This window comes from Myxine glutinosa, chromosome 1, assembly GCF_964187855.1.
Source record: "Myxine glutinosa chromosome 1, kmMyxGlut1.1, whole genome shotgun sequence".
NCBI lineage: Eukaryota > Metazoa > Chordata > Myxini > Myxiniformes > Myxinidae > Myxine > Myxine glutinosa.
In genome coordinates, this window is record NC_136261.1 from 132,997,421 (window position 1) to 133,015,674 (window position 18,254).

The 18,254-nt window shown below is 45.3% G+C and overlaps 1 protein-coding gene across 6 annotated transcripts in view; it reads left to right on the forward strand.

The window, feature by feature from the left end:
* Positions 1 to 18,254, forward strand: part of ITFG2 (integrin alpha FG-GAP repeat containing 2) — a 143,594-nt gene that overhangs the window by 43,495 nt on the left and 81,845 nt on the right. For 5 of the 6 annotated variants that reach the window (XM_068118560.2, XM_078777236.1, XM_078777227.1 and 2 more), the window contains exons 7-8: positions 657 to 742; positions 11,680 to 11,736. In XM_068118560.2, coding sequence (XP_067974661.1) covers positions 657 to 742; positions 11,680 to 11,736 — 143 coding nt within the window. The remainder of the gene's footprint in view (positions 1 to 656; positions 743 to 11,679; positions 11,737 to 18,254) is intronic. The other variant, XM_068118568.2, reaches the window with a different exon arrangement.

The window sequence follows — 18,254 nt, forward strand, 5'->3', positions numbered from 1 at the left end:
CTGGAGTGGTCGAAGTAAAAGACCCCACCAGCATGGTCGGCCAAGTCATGGCGACTTGTGATGGGCACATAATGCTAGTTGCAAGCCACATTCCATACTTGCGAATGCAAGAAATAAGAAGGAAATCAGCATCCACCAATGTAAAAGGTTCTTTCTTCCAAATACAAGGAAAATTAGACATAGAATGAGGCCGTTTGGTCCATCGTGCCCTTGACATGTTTGGGGTAAAGTCTCACACAGTAAGGAGTTTGTGGGGGTTGGGAGGGGGGGGATATAAGGACAATGGGGAGGGGGAAATGAGGGAAGATGCAGGCCTTGAGACACCGTGGCTCTAGCTAGTCTACTCATATAACCATAAATTATCATCCACGTGAACCAATACACTAGGACCTATGCAGGTGTGTTAACAGGTACATTAATATTAATATGCAAGGGATTGGAGGGGGGATTAACTACTCCATTCCGTTCATGCTTCAGTGTTTATTTTATGTTGCGGTTGAATATACCCATTTCACAATAATGATGCACCAAACTACTCATTCTCATTCAGGAATAATTGCCATCCTCACAGCAATTCCAGATGCCCATTTATAAATGCATTATCCATGATTAGATGATGAGTAACAAATGTCTTTCTACCCTTATCTCCCCAACAGTTTCTCACAAATCTATGATATTCTGTTGCATCAGACTTCTTGCCGCAGCAAAGTGGACTCGTGCATTCTTGGGAACGTGACAGCAGGTACGTAAAACGAAGCATCACCGTGTGAAGATTGTTGCGGTGATGAAAAGAAAGCAATTTGCTGAACTCGAGCAGAAAATCAGTTTTATTTTGTATTTTCGAAAAATAATAATTTTATCTTTTATGTTTTTACTTTATTTTTTTTAAATATCCCGTAAAGAGTGTTTTTTATTTTTCATTTTTACCTCTTCCACCTAAGGTAGCCAGATATTATGTTTTCACCAGTTTGTCTGTTTTGTCTGTTTGTCTTAGTCCAGGATTTATGGACGGATTCGGCCGAAACTTGTTGGACAGGTTGAGTGTGTCACAAGGACAAATTGATTAAATTTTGATGAATATCCGGATCCGGATACTCGAATTTTAAAGTGATTCTTCACCATTGAGAGATGTGGTCAAAAACGATATGGAGCTCACGATGTCTCAAAAAGTTATGGATGGATTCAAATAAATCATGGTAGGCAGGTTTGGTGAATAACAAGGAAGAATTGATTTGATTTTGGTTGAGATCCGAATCCGAGAATTTTTAATTTCTTCAGTAATTTGTCACCATTGAGATATGGGGCCAAAAATGATATACATGTCGCAAAATATTTCAAAAAGGTGTGGCTGGATTAATGGATTATGTCAAAACTTGGTGGATGAGTTGGTTCGATGATGAGAAGAAGCCAATTCCATTTTGGTTCAGGTCAGCAGATCCGGCCTATCAGTGGCATACAAAATGTAAACCGTTCAGCCTAGCGGAGGTATGCACTGTATTGAGTGCGGTTCTAGTTGGTCTTGAAAATACTCGATTCAACATGCATTTCAAAGTTTTTGATCACAGGTGACAATCAACTCTCATTCTTCAAACTTTCTTTGCATTGGTAAGTGCTGTACATAGAGAGAGTCTTGCCAACTCGCCAGCAGGCGCCATCTTGCCTACCAAGTGTACTCGAGCAGTGAGCTTGCGCTAGTAGTGTGAGATAGGCGCCAATCAACACAGGCACGTTAAAGAACTAGAACGGCACTCAGTAGAGAGCATACCTCCACCTGGTTGGCCATATCACTCAATGGTGAAGAATCACTTAAACAATTCTACTAGCCGGATCCGGATCTTCACCAAAATTGAATCGATTCTTCCTTGTCACACACGCAACCTGTCCAACAAGTTTCGTCCAAATCCGTTCCCAACCTTTTGAGATATCCTGCTATGTATCGTTTTTAGCCCAATCTCCCAATGGTGAACAATAACTTTAAAAATTATAGTAGCCGGATCCAAATCCGGATCTTCACCAAAATATAATCATTTCGTTCTTGTCACATACGCTACATCTCTGCCAAAGTTCGTCCGAATCCGTCCACACCTTTTTGAGATATCTTGTTCACAAACAAACGGACAGACAAACGGACAGACAGGGGTGAAAACATAACCTGCATCCACCTTTGGTGGCGGAGGTAACTAATAACTCATTATTCAAAAAGTATGCCATCCACAGCGTTGTAATTTATTGAGATAATAGATGGAGACATTGCTTATAATATGAGATTAACCTGGAGGCTATAATATTGATAGTTTAGCTGTTAGTACGATTTTAACCTGGTTGGGTTACAAATTGTCACAATGCCTGGCGGTAGCACGAACCGCTATTGTTGCTTAGTTCCTATTGGTTTTATTGAAACTTAACTCCACACAGGATTACTAGAATGCACAAATCTGTCTTATAAAAAGGGTATTTAATGTGCCATCTGTAGTATGATAATGGATTGAGCGAGAGATTCGCAGAGTGATATAACTAAAACCAGTAGTCTGTAGTTGTTCTCCGTGCAATTTGGTGTGTTAAACAAATCGACCAACCACGATGTGCACCACTATAATGAATATTATGTTCAATGAATGTAGTACGACATGAAACTTGGAGTGCAATACAAGAATGAAAGAAAGAGACAATTAATGATCAGAACATTTGAGCCAAATACAATGCATTTACCTTGCATAAATCGTAGCCATGTTGGCATCCGACGAGATTTACTGCTGTTGGTTTGTACCAATATCAAGTCACGATACAACATTGAATTGATCATGAAACACGAAAGAATGATGCAAGCGTTTCTTTTAAAAATATCGAAAAACGTCTATGCAATTATTTCAATTTTGACAATCACATTGCCGTACTTTTGCTGCTGAGTTCTCCCTCCGTGCCATCTTGTGCCATCTTGGTGCCTATGTGCCATTTGTGATTGCGTTCCTGTCCTTGAGCAAAAATACACAGTTGGACAGTGAAAAATGTTGCGAGCAGTTTATTTTTATATTATTGCAAATTGGGATCTTGGGAAACCATCCAACTCTGCGCAGTTTAGCTGTCCAAATCACACATTTGCCCTCGTCACGAGGGAACCTGTGCATTATTCGTCCTTGCCCTGATCGAAAAGAGCAGGCCCATGCCGCACAGCCTACGACACATCCGAACCAAAATCAAGGGAAATCGTGTATAAAATGCCACTTCTGCATGAACGCGAACCTGGAAGTAACTTTCTTCGCAGGAAAAATTGCTCCATGGGGACCACGTGATGCGGATTTATCGATCACATAGCTGGATCGCTCTGTACGAGCAGAGCAACAGATGGCCAGACTCTCTTTCTCTCTCTCTCTCTCTCTCTCTCTCTCTCTCTCTCTCTCTCTCTCTCTCTCTCTCTCTCTCTCTCTCTCTCTCTCTATCTATCTATCTATCTATCTATCTATCTATCCTATATATATCTATATATATCTATATATATATCTATATATATCTATATATACTGTATCTATATATATCTATATATATCTATATATATATCTATATATATATATCTATATATATATTGTTGCGGATATGAGGATTGTGTTTTTTTTATTGTGTGCTTTATTATTGGTTATTCTGCGCCTCCTGCCTCCGGAGCTGTGTAAAGGTCAAAAGGGCATCCCATAATTAGTCCACAAGCATACACGTCAGCCAATCATAGAATACCCCTGTTCGATAGTTATATCTTATTCTGTGTTTTAGGGTAAGGCTGTGTCTCCCATTAATAGAAGTACTCCATTGCACCAAGTGAAAGAGATAGATTCCCTTCATTCCCATTCCCAAAACCTCCATTCCCCCTTTCATCGATTGGAAACTACCTCCGCTCCAACAATTGCCGCCATTGACCACGAGGCAGGGTTGGGGAAGAAAGGCGGGTCCCCACCTCGTCATAGAGGGGAGGAGTGAGTCAGCCCCACTCAACCAACCACGAACAAGGGGTTGGACTTGGAGAGGGTATGGAAAGAAAGATCGAGGAGGTTCGTGAAGGTTGAGGGGTGGGGCCTATATAACCCACGGCAGGGCGTTTCCCAAGCAGCAGAAGGGAGATGAGCCTTTACAGCAGACAAGGGAGATGAGCTTTGACGACAGAGAAACTGCGAAAGAAGTCCAGGGTTGAACTGCAGCTCGAGCCACCGAAACTGCACTCACTGCAGCTCGAGCCACCGAAACTGCACTTGCTGCAGCTCGAGCCACTGAAACTGCATTTGCTGCAGCTGGAGCCACCGAAACTGCAGCCACAGCAGCGTGAGGCCTGGACGGCAGTTTGGAGCAGGGCCGCGAAGGAGCGGCGGCTGCCCACGAGTCGATCAGCTGCAGGACCAGTTGGACCTCCCTATCCCGCAAGCCATCCATCACCTGCCATCCCTATCATCATTCCCCGCGTAAGTCTGTCCGTGTTTGTTCTGTCCCTGGGTTAATTAAGACTGTAGGTAAGCTAGCGTTGCACTGTGTATCTAATCTCGTCTGTAAATAAACGTGACTACTTTCTTCTTGATTATATGTGTAAATAATAAATCCAATTACTCTTCTGTACGTCTCCTCTTCTTATTCCTTTTCCTCTTTGTATTCGGTCGCTTTAGAGTTTTCCCGATTGAATAGCGGTGGCGCGATCCGGCCAAAGTTTGGGGCAAATCGGGTATTAGTCGGGGAATAACTGTTCGGTCGCGGTAATACCAACCGCTCGGTAAATAACATCTTTAACCGCGTCCGTAACAATTGGTGTCTAGGAGTGGGATACGAGGCCCGAACCAAATTTTTAAAACGTGTAGAAAAAAAATATGGTCAAAATTATGAGCTGCCGAAATTTTGTTGTTTTATAAAACCCGAATTTTGAGATCGCGCCATGGACAATCAAGGCGATCGGATGTCGGTGGGGGAGATAGACGGGTTAGGGGTAACCCAGGACCTCGGGGAAATGGATGTGGAGGAAAGGGAGGAGGAGAACAATGGCAATGTGGTTGAGGGAGTATCAGGCGCACAAAATGGCGCCCTCGCGCACGTGGTTGAAGAGGCACAAAATGGCGCCTCGCACATGGCGGCGAGAGCCGCGCCCTTTGTACCAACGGTGGAAGACATGCAATTAATTATGGCTGAAATGGAGGCCCTTTTGAACAGGAACAGTGAGCGATTGTTAAACAAATTGGGAAACCAAATTGAAGCTATAACGAACGAATTGGGAAACCAAATTGAAGCAATAACGAACGAATTGGGAAACCAAATTGAAGCAATAACGAACGAATTGGGAAACCAAATTGAAGCAACAACGAACGGAATGAGGGCCGATAGAGAGGAAAGGGAGCAGAGGGACAGAGACCGCAAGTTGGGCGAAAGGGTCCCAGGGGTGCACGAGGAGGTAACGCGGGTCGAGAAGCGCTGGTTGAGCGAAGCGGAGGAAAGCGCGGGTACAATGACGGGGGCAGAAATCGCGACACGGGGTTTCGAAAAGCCGGCGACCGATGAGGTAGAGGGTGTTTTATTAAAGCCAGCGGTCGTCGAGGTGAATAAAGACAAAGCAGTGCTGGGAATTTAAATTGAAGAGATGACGGAGGTAGCCCGAGAATTGCAGGGAGAAATGGAAAATGTGCAAAGTCCCTGCTCACATCACGATGCTGTGCTTAACCCGAATGGAAGTTTGCAGGTTTTGGTGCAGGGAGGAAGAAGAACCCCGAAGGTGAGACGTGCTGTGTATTGTGCGGGTAGATTTTGTAAAAGGATGTTTCGCGACAAAAGAATTGTCGCGCGCTTGGGATCGAGGAGGCATCCGGGCGTTGGTGAAGGGTCCCGTGTGAGTAAAAATGGCACACGTGTGAGGAAAAAGTGTGCGCCAAAGGGTGAGCATGTTACGAAGCGCGAGTGTGATACCGAGTGCGAGCGAGAATGCACGTCGGGGTGTACGGGGTGTGACACAGGGAGTGAGAGCAATACGGAGTGTACGTGCGAGGGTGAGTGTGACACAGAGAGTAAGGTGGTGGTGGAACGTGTGCGAGGAAGCACACCTGAGTTGGTGGTAGTGCGAGTGTGGGAGAGCCCATCTGAGCGCGTTAGTGGGTGGATGCCAGAGTGCACGCCCATGGTGAGTGTTACGGAGGAGAGGTGTGGACCGAGGTGTGCGCAAGAGTGTGCGTGAGAGGTGTGGTGTGTAACAGGGAGAGCGTTGGTGGAATGTACGGACGGCGTTGGAACGCCGGGTTTTGTGAGGGTGAAAGGGGTAGCGTATGCGTGTGAGCATGCCGGTGAAGCATCGACGGTAACCGGGTTAGCGGTTAGGGCGACGGATAGCCGATGCGAGCACTCGGGGCGCAGTGTGCTTTGTTGGGTGCGAGGCCCGGCGCGGATCGATGCTGCGTCGCTTCTCTTCGAAGCGTCGTTGCCGATTCAGGCTTGGCCCCGCCCCGCACGGTCGAGTCCGGGCCTTGTCAGGCCAGGCGACCGGTCCGGTTCAAGGGCGAGTGGGAGGAAGCGGAACGGTCCCCCCTCGTGGGGACGGGGTTCCGACCAAGGGAGATTGAGCCATCGGGCCCGGGACCGCAAGGTGCCGCGCCGAGATGGTGCGTGGAACCTCGGCCCAACCAAACCACCTCCCTTGAACCGAAAGCCGGACGGGTTCAACCTGCAGGTGACCAAACCACCCGAATTCATTGCTCGGCTTTACGAACCGAGTTTAATGATGTCACGACGCACCGAGGCTAGGATATAGTGGACTGTGATGATGGTGATAGTGATAGTGATGGTGATTTGATACGAAATTTATAATAGTGGGTAGAATTGGCAGTAAATGGAAAATTTTTGAATTGGTTGGAATTTGGACGAGCAAAATTGATAGTGGGACCTCCCCGATGTGGTGGGATGGCAACTCTGTCATCCCTCACAACGAGGGGGGCAAAGGAGCACTAGCTTATGGGGTTTATGGCAGTGAAAACTAGCCCGGGTGGGTTAGGATATTGTGTGTAGGGCCCTAGAAGATGACATTAGGTAACGTTAAGATTAGTTAGTGACAAGGATACCTGTAGTGGGGACGCAGGTAGATTAGTGTGGATGATAATGACGTGGTATGTGCTTGGTTTAAAGGGAAGACGGGGAGCACTAAGTTAGAGGGGAGTAGTTAGTTCAGATGATGCCGTGTGTTTGAGGATTGAACAGGTGTGATTGCACAGGTGTGCAACTGAACAGGTGTGTGGAGCAGTGTTTGAGTGATGGTAATGGTGAGGTGTGTTGTGTTGACCAACTGGTCCAGGAAGAGGAGGAGGGTGCAGGTGGCACCAGGTATGATTGCACAGGTGTGCACCAACAGGTGTGTGGAATACATGGAGTGTGGAGTAAATGGAATATTGGAATGGATGGTCGTGGAGTGAGTATGGTGGAAATTGTGGAGTGGAGTGGATGGTGCGAAGGTGTGAATGGGGGAAGAGTGGACCCCCATCACGAATACCCGGGGCGGGTAGTGTAAGTGTTAGGTAGAGGGTATAGGTAAATTGTGGTTGGATATTGGCATCTGTGGTGCGAGGTGAGAGAATGGTATTTGGATGGGTGCATTAGTGTTGTGGAAATGGCTGGGCGTGTAGCCTGTTAGTGTGTGTAGTTGGATTGGGCACTCCACCACTGTGAGGATGTCGGCCAGGTGAGGCCGCAGGTGGGCTCTGGGAGCCGGTAGTTGTGGATGGGGCCTGAGGATCCGGAGGACGGCCCGGGTAGCCCAATGCCAGAGGGCACCGAGTGGGGTGACAGAGTCAGGAGGGGCCTTCCCCAGTTAGTTAGGTTAGGGTGAGGAGCTAGGTAAGCTCGGGTGGCAACTACAGTGGTGGAGGTGTGCAGGTGGGTAGACCTGCTGGGAGAGCTACACGTCACAGCCCAGAAATTGTGCAAGGGCACCGGGAGATGAATCGGGGGAGTGAGACCCCAAATTGAGAAGCACCACAGTTTGGTCAATGGGAATTGGTTTTTAGAACCCATAGTGTAAGTTGGCCAATGGATTGGCAGGGAAAGACCCCGGGTAGTGTAAAGTGTGTTAATGTCATTTAGAGGATAGTTAGGATTGGAGTCTCCTCGCACCATCTACATCCACTCACCTGAGGTGACAGGTACTCCATACCATGCCAGGTTGTTTTATTATTTTTGATGCAAATGTTTGGATTGTGAGACGCATCATGACGTGGGTGTGACATTGTGCTTTGTTGTTCCATCTCTTCCTCCTTATGAGGATTGATGACGAATTGGGTGATGGCAAATTTTGGATAGTGGGGGAGTGAAGACGAATTTGGTATAAGGGAAATAAGGGGAAGACGTGATGGTAGCGACGGATTGGTAATGTGTAGATTTTTGTACATATGGGGTAAGGGCAAGGGTAGTGTAGGTGACAGGGGGGTGACGTACGGTAGGGACGAGCTTTCTCACTTCACCCTCCGTACGCATTTCGCCTTGCATTGCCTTATTGATGTGTACCCTTGTGACCTTACCCCTCGCTCATTTGTCTCTTTTGTCTCCCACATGACCTGTGCGCCATTGGGCGCCGAGGGGAGCGTGCGTGGGTCGGCCATTGTGCGCCCGAAATTCCCAGAACCAGCTGTCTGCATCGATGCACCACATTATGGACCACATGCCTGTGGCCGAGCACCACTGATGGACCCCATGGGTTGGGGCATGGCCCCTCTGCTGGAACCGGCCATGAGGGCCCGAAATCTTGCTGGCGGACCTTGGCCACAGGGCACCGATGCCCCACAGGTGAACCACACGTAGTCGGCCCTGTGGGCCATAAATAAAAGAAAATAAAAAGGACACATTGGGCACACTTTATTGCAAATAGGCCGCCAGTAAGAAAATGAAAGAATGACAACATCTGGAAGAACAAATAATAATAACCAGCAGAGGGAGCCGAAGAGCAAGAGATCACCTGCAGGGTTAGGGGTTGTTGATTTATTTTTATTACTGAACATGCATTGAACACTGATGAGCTATGGTGACTGCACCGATTGGTGCTTGAGGGTGCTTGTTTTGGTGCGTTTTTGGGTGCTTTCATGGTGCATTGATGCAGAGCAGACTGTCTCTCCCCCCAGAAAGAACAATTACAGGTCCTGGGTTAGTCTTGTAAATAAAAGTAGTGTCAATTGTAAATAATGCTCCCCACCGTCAATGTATAGTTTGAAGACCATTCCGCAATTCGGTTAACTGTGGGCGTAAGTCTGTTAGGTCAGGGTGCAATGGAGCAGCGGGACACATTTATTTATGTTTTAAAACTGTCGCACTCAGGGTCAGGTTAAAAGTAGAGGGAACTACACCTATGTGTCACACTAAATAAAAGTTGTAGGCCCGGGACGTGCCTAAGAGGAGGAGGGTGCAGTGTTGCGGATATGAGGATTGTGTTTTTTTTATTGTGTGCTTTATTATTATTATTGGTTATTCTGCGCCTCCTGCCTCCGGAGCTGTGTAAAGGTCAAAAGGGCGTCCCATAATTAGTCCACAAGCATACACGTCAGCCAATCATAGAATACCCCTGTTCGATAGTTATATCTTATTCTGTGTTTTAGGGTAAGGCTGTGTCTCCCATTAATAGAAGTACTCCATTGCACCAAGTGAAAGAGATAGATTCCCTTCATTCCCATTCCCAAAACCTCCATTCCCCCTTTCATCGATTGGAAACTACCTCCGCTCCAACAATTGCCGCCATTGACCACGAGGCAGGGTTGGGGAAGAAAGGCGGGTCCCCACCTCGTCATAGAGGGGAGGAGTGAGTCAGCCCCACTCAACCAACCACGAACAAGGGGTTGGACTTGGAGAGGGTGTGGAAAGAAAGATCGAGGAGGTTCGCGAAGGTTGAGGGGTGGGGCCTATATAACCCACGGCAGGGCGTTTCCCAAGCAGCAGAAGGGAGATGAGCCTTTACAGCAGACAAGGGAGATGAGCTTTGACGACAGAGAAACTGCGAAAGAAGTCCAGGGTTGAACTGCAGCTCGAGCCACCGAAACTGCACTCACTGCAGCTCGAGCCACCGAAACTGCACTTGCTGCAGCTCGAGCCACTGAAACTGCATTTGCTGCAGCTGGAGCCACCGAAACTGCAGCCACAGCAGCGTGAGGCCTGGACGGCAGTTTGGAGCAGGGCCGCGAAGGAGCGGCGGCTGCCCACGAGTCGATCAGCTGCAGGACCAGTTGGACCTCCCTATCCCGCAAGCCATCCATCACCTGCCATCCCTATCATCATTCCCCGCGTAAGTCTGTCCGTGTTTGTTCTGTCCCTGGGTTAATTAAGACTGTAGGTAAGCTAGCATTGCACTGTGTATCTAATCTCGTCTGTAAATAAACGTGACTACTTTCTTCTTGATTATATGTGTAAATAATAAATCCAATTACTCTTCTGTACGTCTCCTCGTCTTATTCCTTTTCCTCTTTGTATTCGGTCGCTTTAGAGTTTTCCCGATTGAATAGCGGTGGCGCGATCCGGCCAAAGTTTGGGGCAAATCGGGTATTAGTCGGGGAATAACTGTTCGGTCGCGGTAATACCAACCGCTCGGTAAATAACATCTTTAACCGCGTCCGTAACAATATCTATATATATATCTATATATATACACACATATATACATACAGCACTGCATGCGGTGAGGCCAACTGGTACTGAGCTGCTTCTCGGCTCTGTTCACAACATTCCCTCCAAAGCCCTCTATCACCAGCAATCTCTGTCCACCCACCTCCACATTTCTAACATCCCTCGTCGCACAATGTTCTCATCTCAACCCCGGTCTACCTATTTTCTCCAGCCTCGCTCTTTCATCACATCTACTCTCTACAGAAGTCTATCTTCAATCCACGCGAAGTGCCCTGCCCACTTAATTCGTCTCTTTGCCAATCTACCCACCAAGCTCATCCACACACCGATAAATCTGCATCGTATTAAAACAAGGGAGAGAGAGGGAGATCCATAAATTACCACAGACAAAGACCCATAACAGAAAGTGCACAAATGATATTTTAAGCATTAATCTTCAAGATTCCCTCTCTTCTTCAATCATTAATCTTAAAACTTCAAGATTCTGCTTCCCTCTCTCTCCCCATCTTGTCTCCCGCTCCCTTTTTTGTATGTTTTGTGTGTCCGTTTGTTGTTTTTTTGTGATTGATGTTAGCTCTTCCACGAGCCTCGATCTTGTATACAAAAAAAAAGAAAAAAAAAGATATTTTTCCTTTAACCTTCAGATATTATCATAAAAACAAACTGAGATGAGAATGCAGCACAACCTGTACATTTTTTCATCCTGCACAAACAACATACTGTGTCTCATTACACACCATAGAACATCATGTAGTCATTGCTTTCCAGAATTCCACAAAGTTTTGACAGCAGTGTATCTTAGATCTCTTTGCAAGAAGCATTCCTTTACACAGCAAATGTATTTCTTTCATTTTCGGTTGATAGCCTTCAGACATGGACTTGCTTTCACTAGACAGTAAAGCGAAGTTTGTTGTCCTAAAACTAATAATTATTTGATTCTACAAGTTACGCGAAAGAACAAAATAATTGGCAGTTGCACTTACAATTTGGTGAGATTTGTCAGAGCTCGGAGGTTTTAACAAATGTGTTTATGAGCTTTCTCATGATGAAACACAAATCTTAATTATCGACTTTCTCCAGGTGCTTCATTCAGTCAGTCATCCGCCCCAGGCATGATCGCTCTCTGCAGCCTTGATGGTACGTATCATTTACCTGTCCTATTTGTTTGGGAAATTGTTTTCACTGTCGTAAAGGTGCACCATAATCTGATGGTATTGGATGTTAATGATTCGGCCAGGTAGGAATTTGAAGTTGACAACAGTCTGAAGGTGTGATACATCAACATAGGTTTAGTAATCAAATGCAGAGTGGCCTTTCATTATTAGGTAAGAGCTTGGAAAATGAGCTTCAACTGATAAATGTCTGGGCATGCAATAACAATACAATTTGCATAAAAAATTGTCATTGCTTTGGCAGGTAAGACAGATGTTTGGGAATTGCAGTAAGATTGGCTTCCTCACTCATAATTTAATTTGCCTTTTGTTATAGTTAATGAGAAATAATGTATGACCGGCCTCTGTTTTCCGAACAAATTCCTGCTGTGTCTGGGCCTCTGTAATTGGCTGCATCCTTTATGACTTCATCGTCTGCACTTTCTGATGCAGCACAACCTGCTCTGTTTGGGCTTCCGACATTTTATAGTGTTTGTCAAAAGCACAAACTTAAAATAGGAATCGATCCACAGACTTGTTTCTGATTCAATGGCCATTTCTGTCGAGAGATACCTTTTTAACAGAAGAAAAGGTTTTTAAAAAACGACCAAACTTTATAACAAAGCTAAGTTTGTGTACAGTTCCGACACAAGACCAAAGTAATAATCAAATAAAACTAAATGTACCTGAGGCCGAGGACGAAAGCTCATGGTGATGCAAAACCACATCCCCAAGGGTCAGAATGCATGATCATATTTTAAAATATAAACCTTTTCTTTTTGGGGACAACTTTCCTGTTTCCAGCACAAAGTGGATTTGCACCAAGAGTTGAACTGGCAATCTGTCCAATGAAGGATTCTATTCGTGCACATCAATCCATGCACACGATGGGAAAAGCGGAGTTAAGCAACTGGTTTGTGTCTGTCCGTTCGTCTGTCTGTCTTATCAGCTCGTTTATGATCGTCAGTTTATGATTGAGGAACAGCCTGTTTTTTTTTTGTTTTTTTTGTTTTTTGTATACAAGATCGAGGCTCGTGAAAGAGCGAACATTAATCACACAGAAAGACAAACAGACACATAAAACAAATAACATCGGGAGCGGTAGACAAGATGGGGAGAGAGGGGGAAGGACACAAACACAACATTTGAGAGCAGGGACCGAGAGACATGGAGACATCGAGAGAACTGTGGGAGGGAGAGGGCTTTGGGGGGGAGGCATGGGAAGGGTGGGGGTGGGAGAGGTATAAAACATATGGACACTGCCAGGACTTCCAGGAAAGAAGTTGGAATTTCAAACAAGGTGGATCTGGGGTGAATTAGTGGGGGTAGAAAAGATCAAGGTTTTGGATGGGGGAAGATAAGAGATGGTGGTGAACAGCTGTTTTAAAGACCTGGAGGGAGGAGTGTGATTGAAGTGAGTGTGGGAGTTTGTTCCAGAGGCGGGAGAAAAGAGGAATGAAAGAGTGAAGGTGAGCAGAGAGCCGAGATTTCGGCAGTTTAACCATCAGAGGGTGGCTGGCAGATCTTGTGCGACCTGTAGGAATATTTGGGGGACAGAGCACAGAGAGAGCTGGGGGAGCAAGGCCGGAGAAGAGTCGGTATAAGACAGAAAGACCACCTACCTGCCGGCGGTGAGTGAGTGAAAGGCCCTCAGAGATAGCTTCATCGCGGGAGATTCCAATGATTCTGAAAGCTTTGGATTCAACAGCGTGAAGCCGAGCCAGGTGTGAGGCAGGAGCACCAGCCCATAGGGGAGAACAGTATTCCATTGAGCTGCGGATGAAAGCCTTGTATGTGGTGAGGAGCTCAGGTGTGCCTAGGAAGGACTTCGCACGACGGAGGATGCCCAGTCGGCGACTGGCTTTGGAGGCCAGCTTGGAAATGTGGTTTTCCCAAGAAAGATCATGGCAGATAGTGAGACCCAAAAGCTTGAGCGACAGAACTTCTTGGAGGGGATTGTTGAGAAAGTAGATGGGAGGGTTGTCCAGTCGATCTTTTCGGAGAGACATAGTAAGAGTGTGAGATTTGTCAGGATTGAAAGACATGTTCCACTTGTTTGACCAGTCTGTGATTTTGTCCAGGTCTTCAGAGAGTGAGGAGGCTGCAGACTGCCGATCTGAGGGAAGAGGAATGGAGCGGCAGAGAGTGGAGTCATCAGCAAAGAGATAGAGAGGATTTTCCAGAGAGTCGGAGAGATCATTGATAAAGACCAGAAAAAGCACAGGGCCCAGCACACTGCCTTGGGGAACTCCAGCCTGAACAGGAAGGGGCGATGAGAGAAATCCATTCAGGGCCACACGTTGACTACGACCAGAGAGGAAGTCCGCAAGCCATGCATGGAGATTTCCATGGATACCATAGGAGGAGAGTTTGGTGAGCAGAGCTGGGTGCCAGACTGTATCGAAGGCACGTGATATGTCAAGTGAGACAGCTCTGATTTCCTGTTTGGCATTGAGGACCTCCATCCATTGTTGAGACAGCAGAAGCAGCATGTCCAGAGTAGAGTGACCTGGTCTGAAACCAAATTGATGATCAGAGATCAAGCCATTGGAGAAGAGGAAAGATTTCATTTCCGAAGCAATGATGGAATCCATGACTTTGCTGATAATTGGGAGCAGGCTGATTGGTCTGTAGTTGCAAGGATCTGTTTTTGCACCTTTTTTGTGTAAAGCGGTAATGTTTTCTGATTCCCATGATGCTAATTTCCAGGATGTTCAAATTGAATGTTATATTTTGAACACGAATCAGAACAAATCACGAAATCCGTCAAATCTGTTATTTCACTGTATATTGGCTCTGAATTTGTCCCGATCACAAATGTGCAGAGAGGGGTGAGATAATATTTTTACCCTGTCTGCCTGCCTCGCAATCAAACAAAATTGAAAATAATTCCAAATAAGAAACTTACTCTTTTAAGGACGTTATAAAGGACACATACAACAGGCACAAATAACGAATGCAACATGTTAGAGTGATGTAATAGACACTAGGTACAACGGTGGAAAAACCCTGGAATTTTATTTACACGCCTTTAAACCTCTGTAAATCTCTATTTAAATTGAACTATATATATATGTATACCTGAAGACTGCATGACACAAATCGCCTTCATCATACTTCAAACAAACATGCAAAGTGTTTGCTAAACATGCTGATGGCCATCTCATCTTTTTCCCAAAAACATACCATGTCCTCTCATGATATATATCATGAGTGGACATGGTATGTTTTTTGGGGAAAAGATACGATGGCCATTATGGGTCATTATGGGTACGTACCGTCATCCCTATCAACTCGGCTTTATCGTAGCAATCATCAACATCGCCATCGCATTATTGGATCAAGGTTATCACCATCATCTATCTATAATTCCAGTAATCTCTGTATGTGTGTTTGTTTGTTTGTTTGTCTGTGACCGCTGTTTCTCGACAACCACGGGTCCGATATACTTTAAACTTGCCAGGTATATTGCTGGGGACCCGAGGATGTGCCTTTTCAAGGTTTCATATTAATCGGACAATTACTTACCGAGCTATGTCCAAAAAACGATTCAACCAATCAGAGAGCAGCGAGCTATCGCGTGTGCCGAACGTGGCGAACACACTCTGCCTCGGACGGCACATTTGAGAGCGTATTCATTTATTTCACGTTGGCAAACTATGTTGCCGCTATGTTGGCGTTAAACTATGTTTTAAAACTAATTAAAACCATTTCATGTAAATAGAGGGGGGGGATTGTCACTGTACTCGCAAGCCGTTCGCCGTTCGCTTTGGCGTTGCGAATGGACCAAAACATTTCATGGACCAAACCATTTCATGTAAATAGAGGGGGGGGGGATTGTCACCGTACTCGCACCCACGTACCCACGTACCCACGTACGGGCATTGCACCCACGTACGGGCATGCCCTAGTTATTATTAAAGGTAGGTATCATGATCTTAATAACTGAAGAAAATTCACTTTATTTTATGTGCTCAATACAGGAAAATAAGCCCGGTGTTGCCTCAACAGTTAACGTGGCGGGCTTAAGATCTTAGGGTCTTGAGTGAAGCCCCCGTCGTGCCGTTAAATAACACCTGGCGGGTTGCCTCAGCCTGTCAGACCTCCGTGAGTTTGGCAAAATGAGTACCAACTTAATAGAAATAGGTAGCGCTGCATCAGCGGCACAACTGCGCTCCCTGCAATTATACTCCCAGCAGCCACAGGCTGCATATGAAATTATTTTAAAAACTCAAGAAAATAAACTTTATTTTACGTTCTTAACTTTTATTCATGAAAATAAATAGCACAAAAACAATGCATAAACATGTTAATTAAGGTTACAGTTTGGACGAATTTTAAAGTCGAAATCCCTCACCATATTTTCCCCATTGACCGCTAACTTTGCGGATTTGCAATTCACGGGGATTTTGTAGAATATCATCCCCACGAATGGCAAGGCCCTCCTGTGTATACTTGAACACTGTGCGGGGTGTCGTGTTCTATCAAGTCTCTAGTTTGAATTGGCACCATGAACCCATATGCCAAGTCAAGTCCTGACCAATAGAGGGTGCTTGCCAAGCATGCACCATTTAGAAATCCATAACATAGTGAACGAGGATTTTGACGTTTACGAGGATTCCACCATTCGAGTTAAGACGGCACAGTTTACCAATACCTGGTGGGTGCGCTTGCCAACTCAACTCTTTGGGGGAGTCCATTCCATGCTGATGACAACCAGTGAGCCAGAGACATGCACATGGATTTATTTAGTGGTGTTTTCATATAAATGGTCAATTTAAGTATTTTCTTTTTCATTGTTGTTATTATTATTAGTAGCAAATGTTATATTGGTGATAGGGATGTAGTCGGAGAAGATAGGGACAAGGAATACTGATATCAAAGTATACTTCATGATGCAGCTATCCTCAATAAACGTTCACTAAACAGGGTCCTTCGACAATTTTTTATCATTTTAAAACACAGCTTTCTTAGAACTTTGTGCTCCGTCAGATTTCCAAGGCTCTTCTTGTCTTTTGACATTGACACCATTCAATATTGTTTGATCATGCCAGTGAAATCTAGTCATCTCCAATTGTACTCATACGTTACACCCTTGTTTGTGTCTTTCAGTAACAGTTTTAATCTTTATCACAAACTCTCCATGGCAAATCATGTTGTGCAACCTCTGAGAAAACCTCCATTGGCCTCTAAGTATGCATGTAAAGTTTGTTTTGTTTTTAGATCAAGCAAAAACTCAATGAGGAAACAAACAAGCAGACTGTTCCCAAACAAACAAACATTGCGAGCAAATTAGCAAACAAACGGGCAAACGCAAACAAAATTGCGAGACTACAGATTATTCCTTGCATCATAGGGATATCATAGGAAGGGTGTCGGAGTGAACTCCATTCAATGTACAATGTGCGCTGAGTGGGTTCATCAAAAATGTAGTGGTCTGAGAGGGTCATTAACCAGTGTGGCAGCTACATTCAAATGTAAGGTGTGCACAGAGGGAGCTGCAGATGGAGGAAATGTTGAGTTGGATCTTGGAGACGGGGTGAAGCTGGAAGGTGTGAAAACATTTTGCTACCTCGGAGACATGCTGAATGGAGAAGGTGGATCAGACTCGGCAACGGTTGCTCGAGTGAGATGTGCATGGAAGAAGTTTCGGGAATTGAGTGGTGTGCTGATGATGAGGGGAGTGTCGTTGAAGCTGAAGGGAAAGGTGTATGCTGCATGTGTGAGAAGTGTTATGATTTATGGGAACGAGACATGGGTAATGTACGTAGAGCAGCAACGAAGGTTGGAAAGGGTGGAAATGCGAATGGTTCGACGGATTTGCGGAGTGTCGTTGAGAGAGAGGAAGACAAATGATGAATTGCGAAAGATGATGGGAATAGAGCCTGTCATTGATGCTGTGAAGAGGAACAGGTTGAGATGGTTTGGTCATGTGTTGAGGAAGGATGAAAGTGACTAGTTGAGAAGAGTGATGGAAATGAATGTAGAAGGAAGTAGAGGACGGGGAAGACCGAGAAAGACTTGGCTAAAGATGGTGGAAGAAGAAATGCGGGCAAGGGGGTTAACAAGGAGAGATGCAGAAAATAGGGCAAAATGGAGAAGATTGTCATGGGGACCGCAAGGCTAACCCCCGCTCTTGCAGGGAAAATGGCCTTAAAATGCATGTTGTTGTTGTTGTATAGGGATAGTATTTTTCATTTTCTCTCTGGCATGTCTGTTAAAAGTCAGTGTTTAACACTTTGAGTACGGGATTTTTTTTTTGATAAAAATACCCCCGGTACGGGATTAATTTGGCATTTTGGTATGGGAATGCAACCACGTACTGACGATCTACAGTGCATTCAGAAAGTATTCAGACCCCTTCACTTTTTTTCACATTTTGTTATGTTGCAGCCTCATGCTGAAATCGTTTAAATTCATATTTTCCCTCATCAATCTACACTCAATACCCCATAATGACAAAGAGAAAACAGGATTTTAAAAAGTTTTGCAAATTTATTAAAA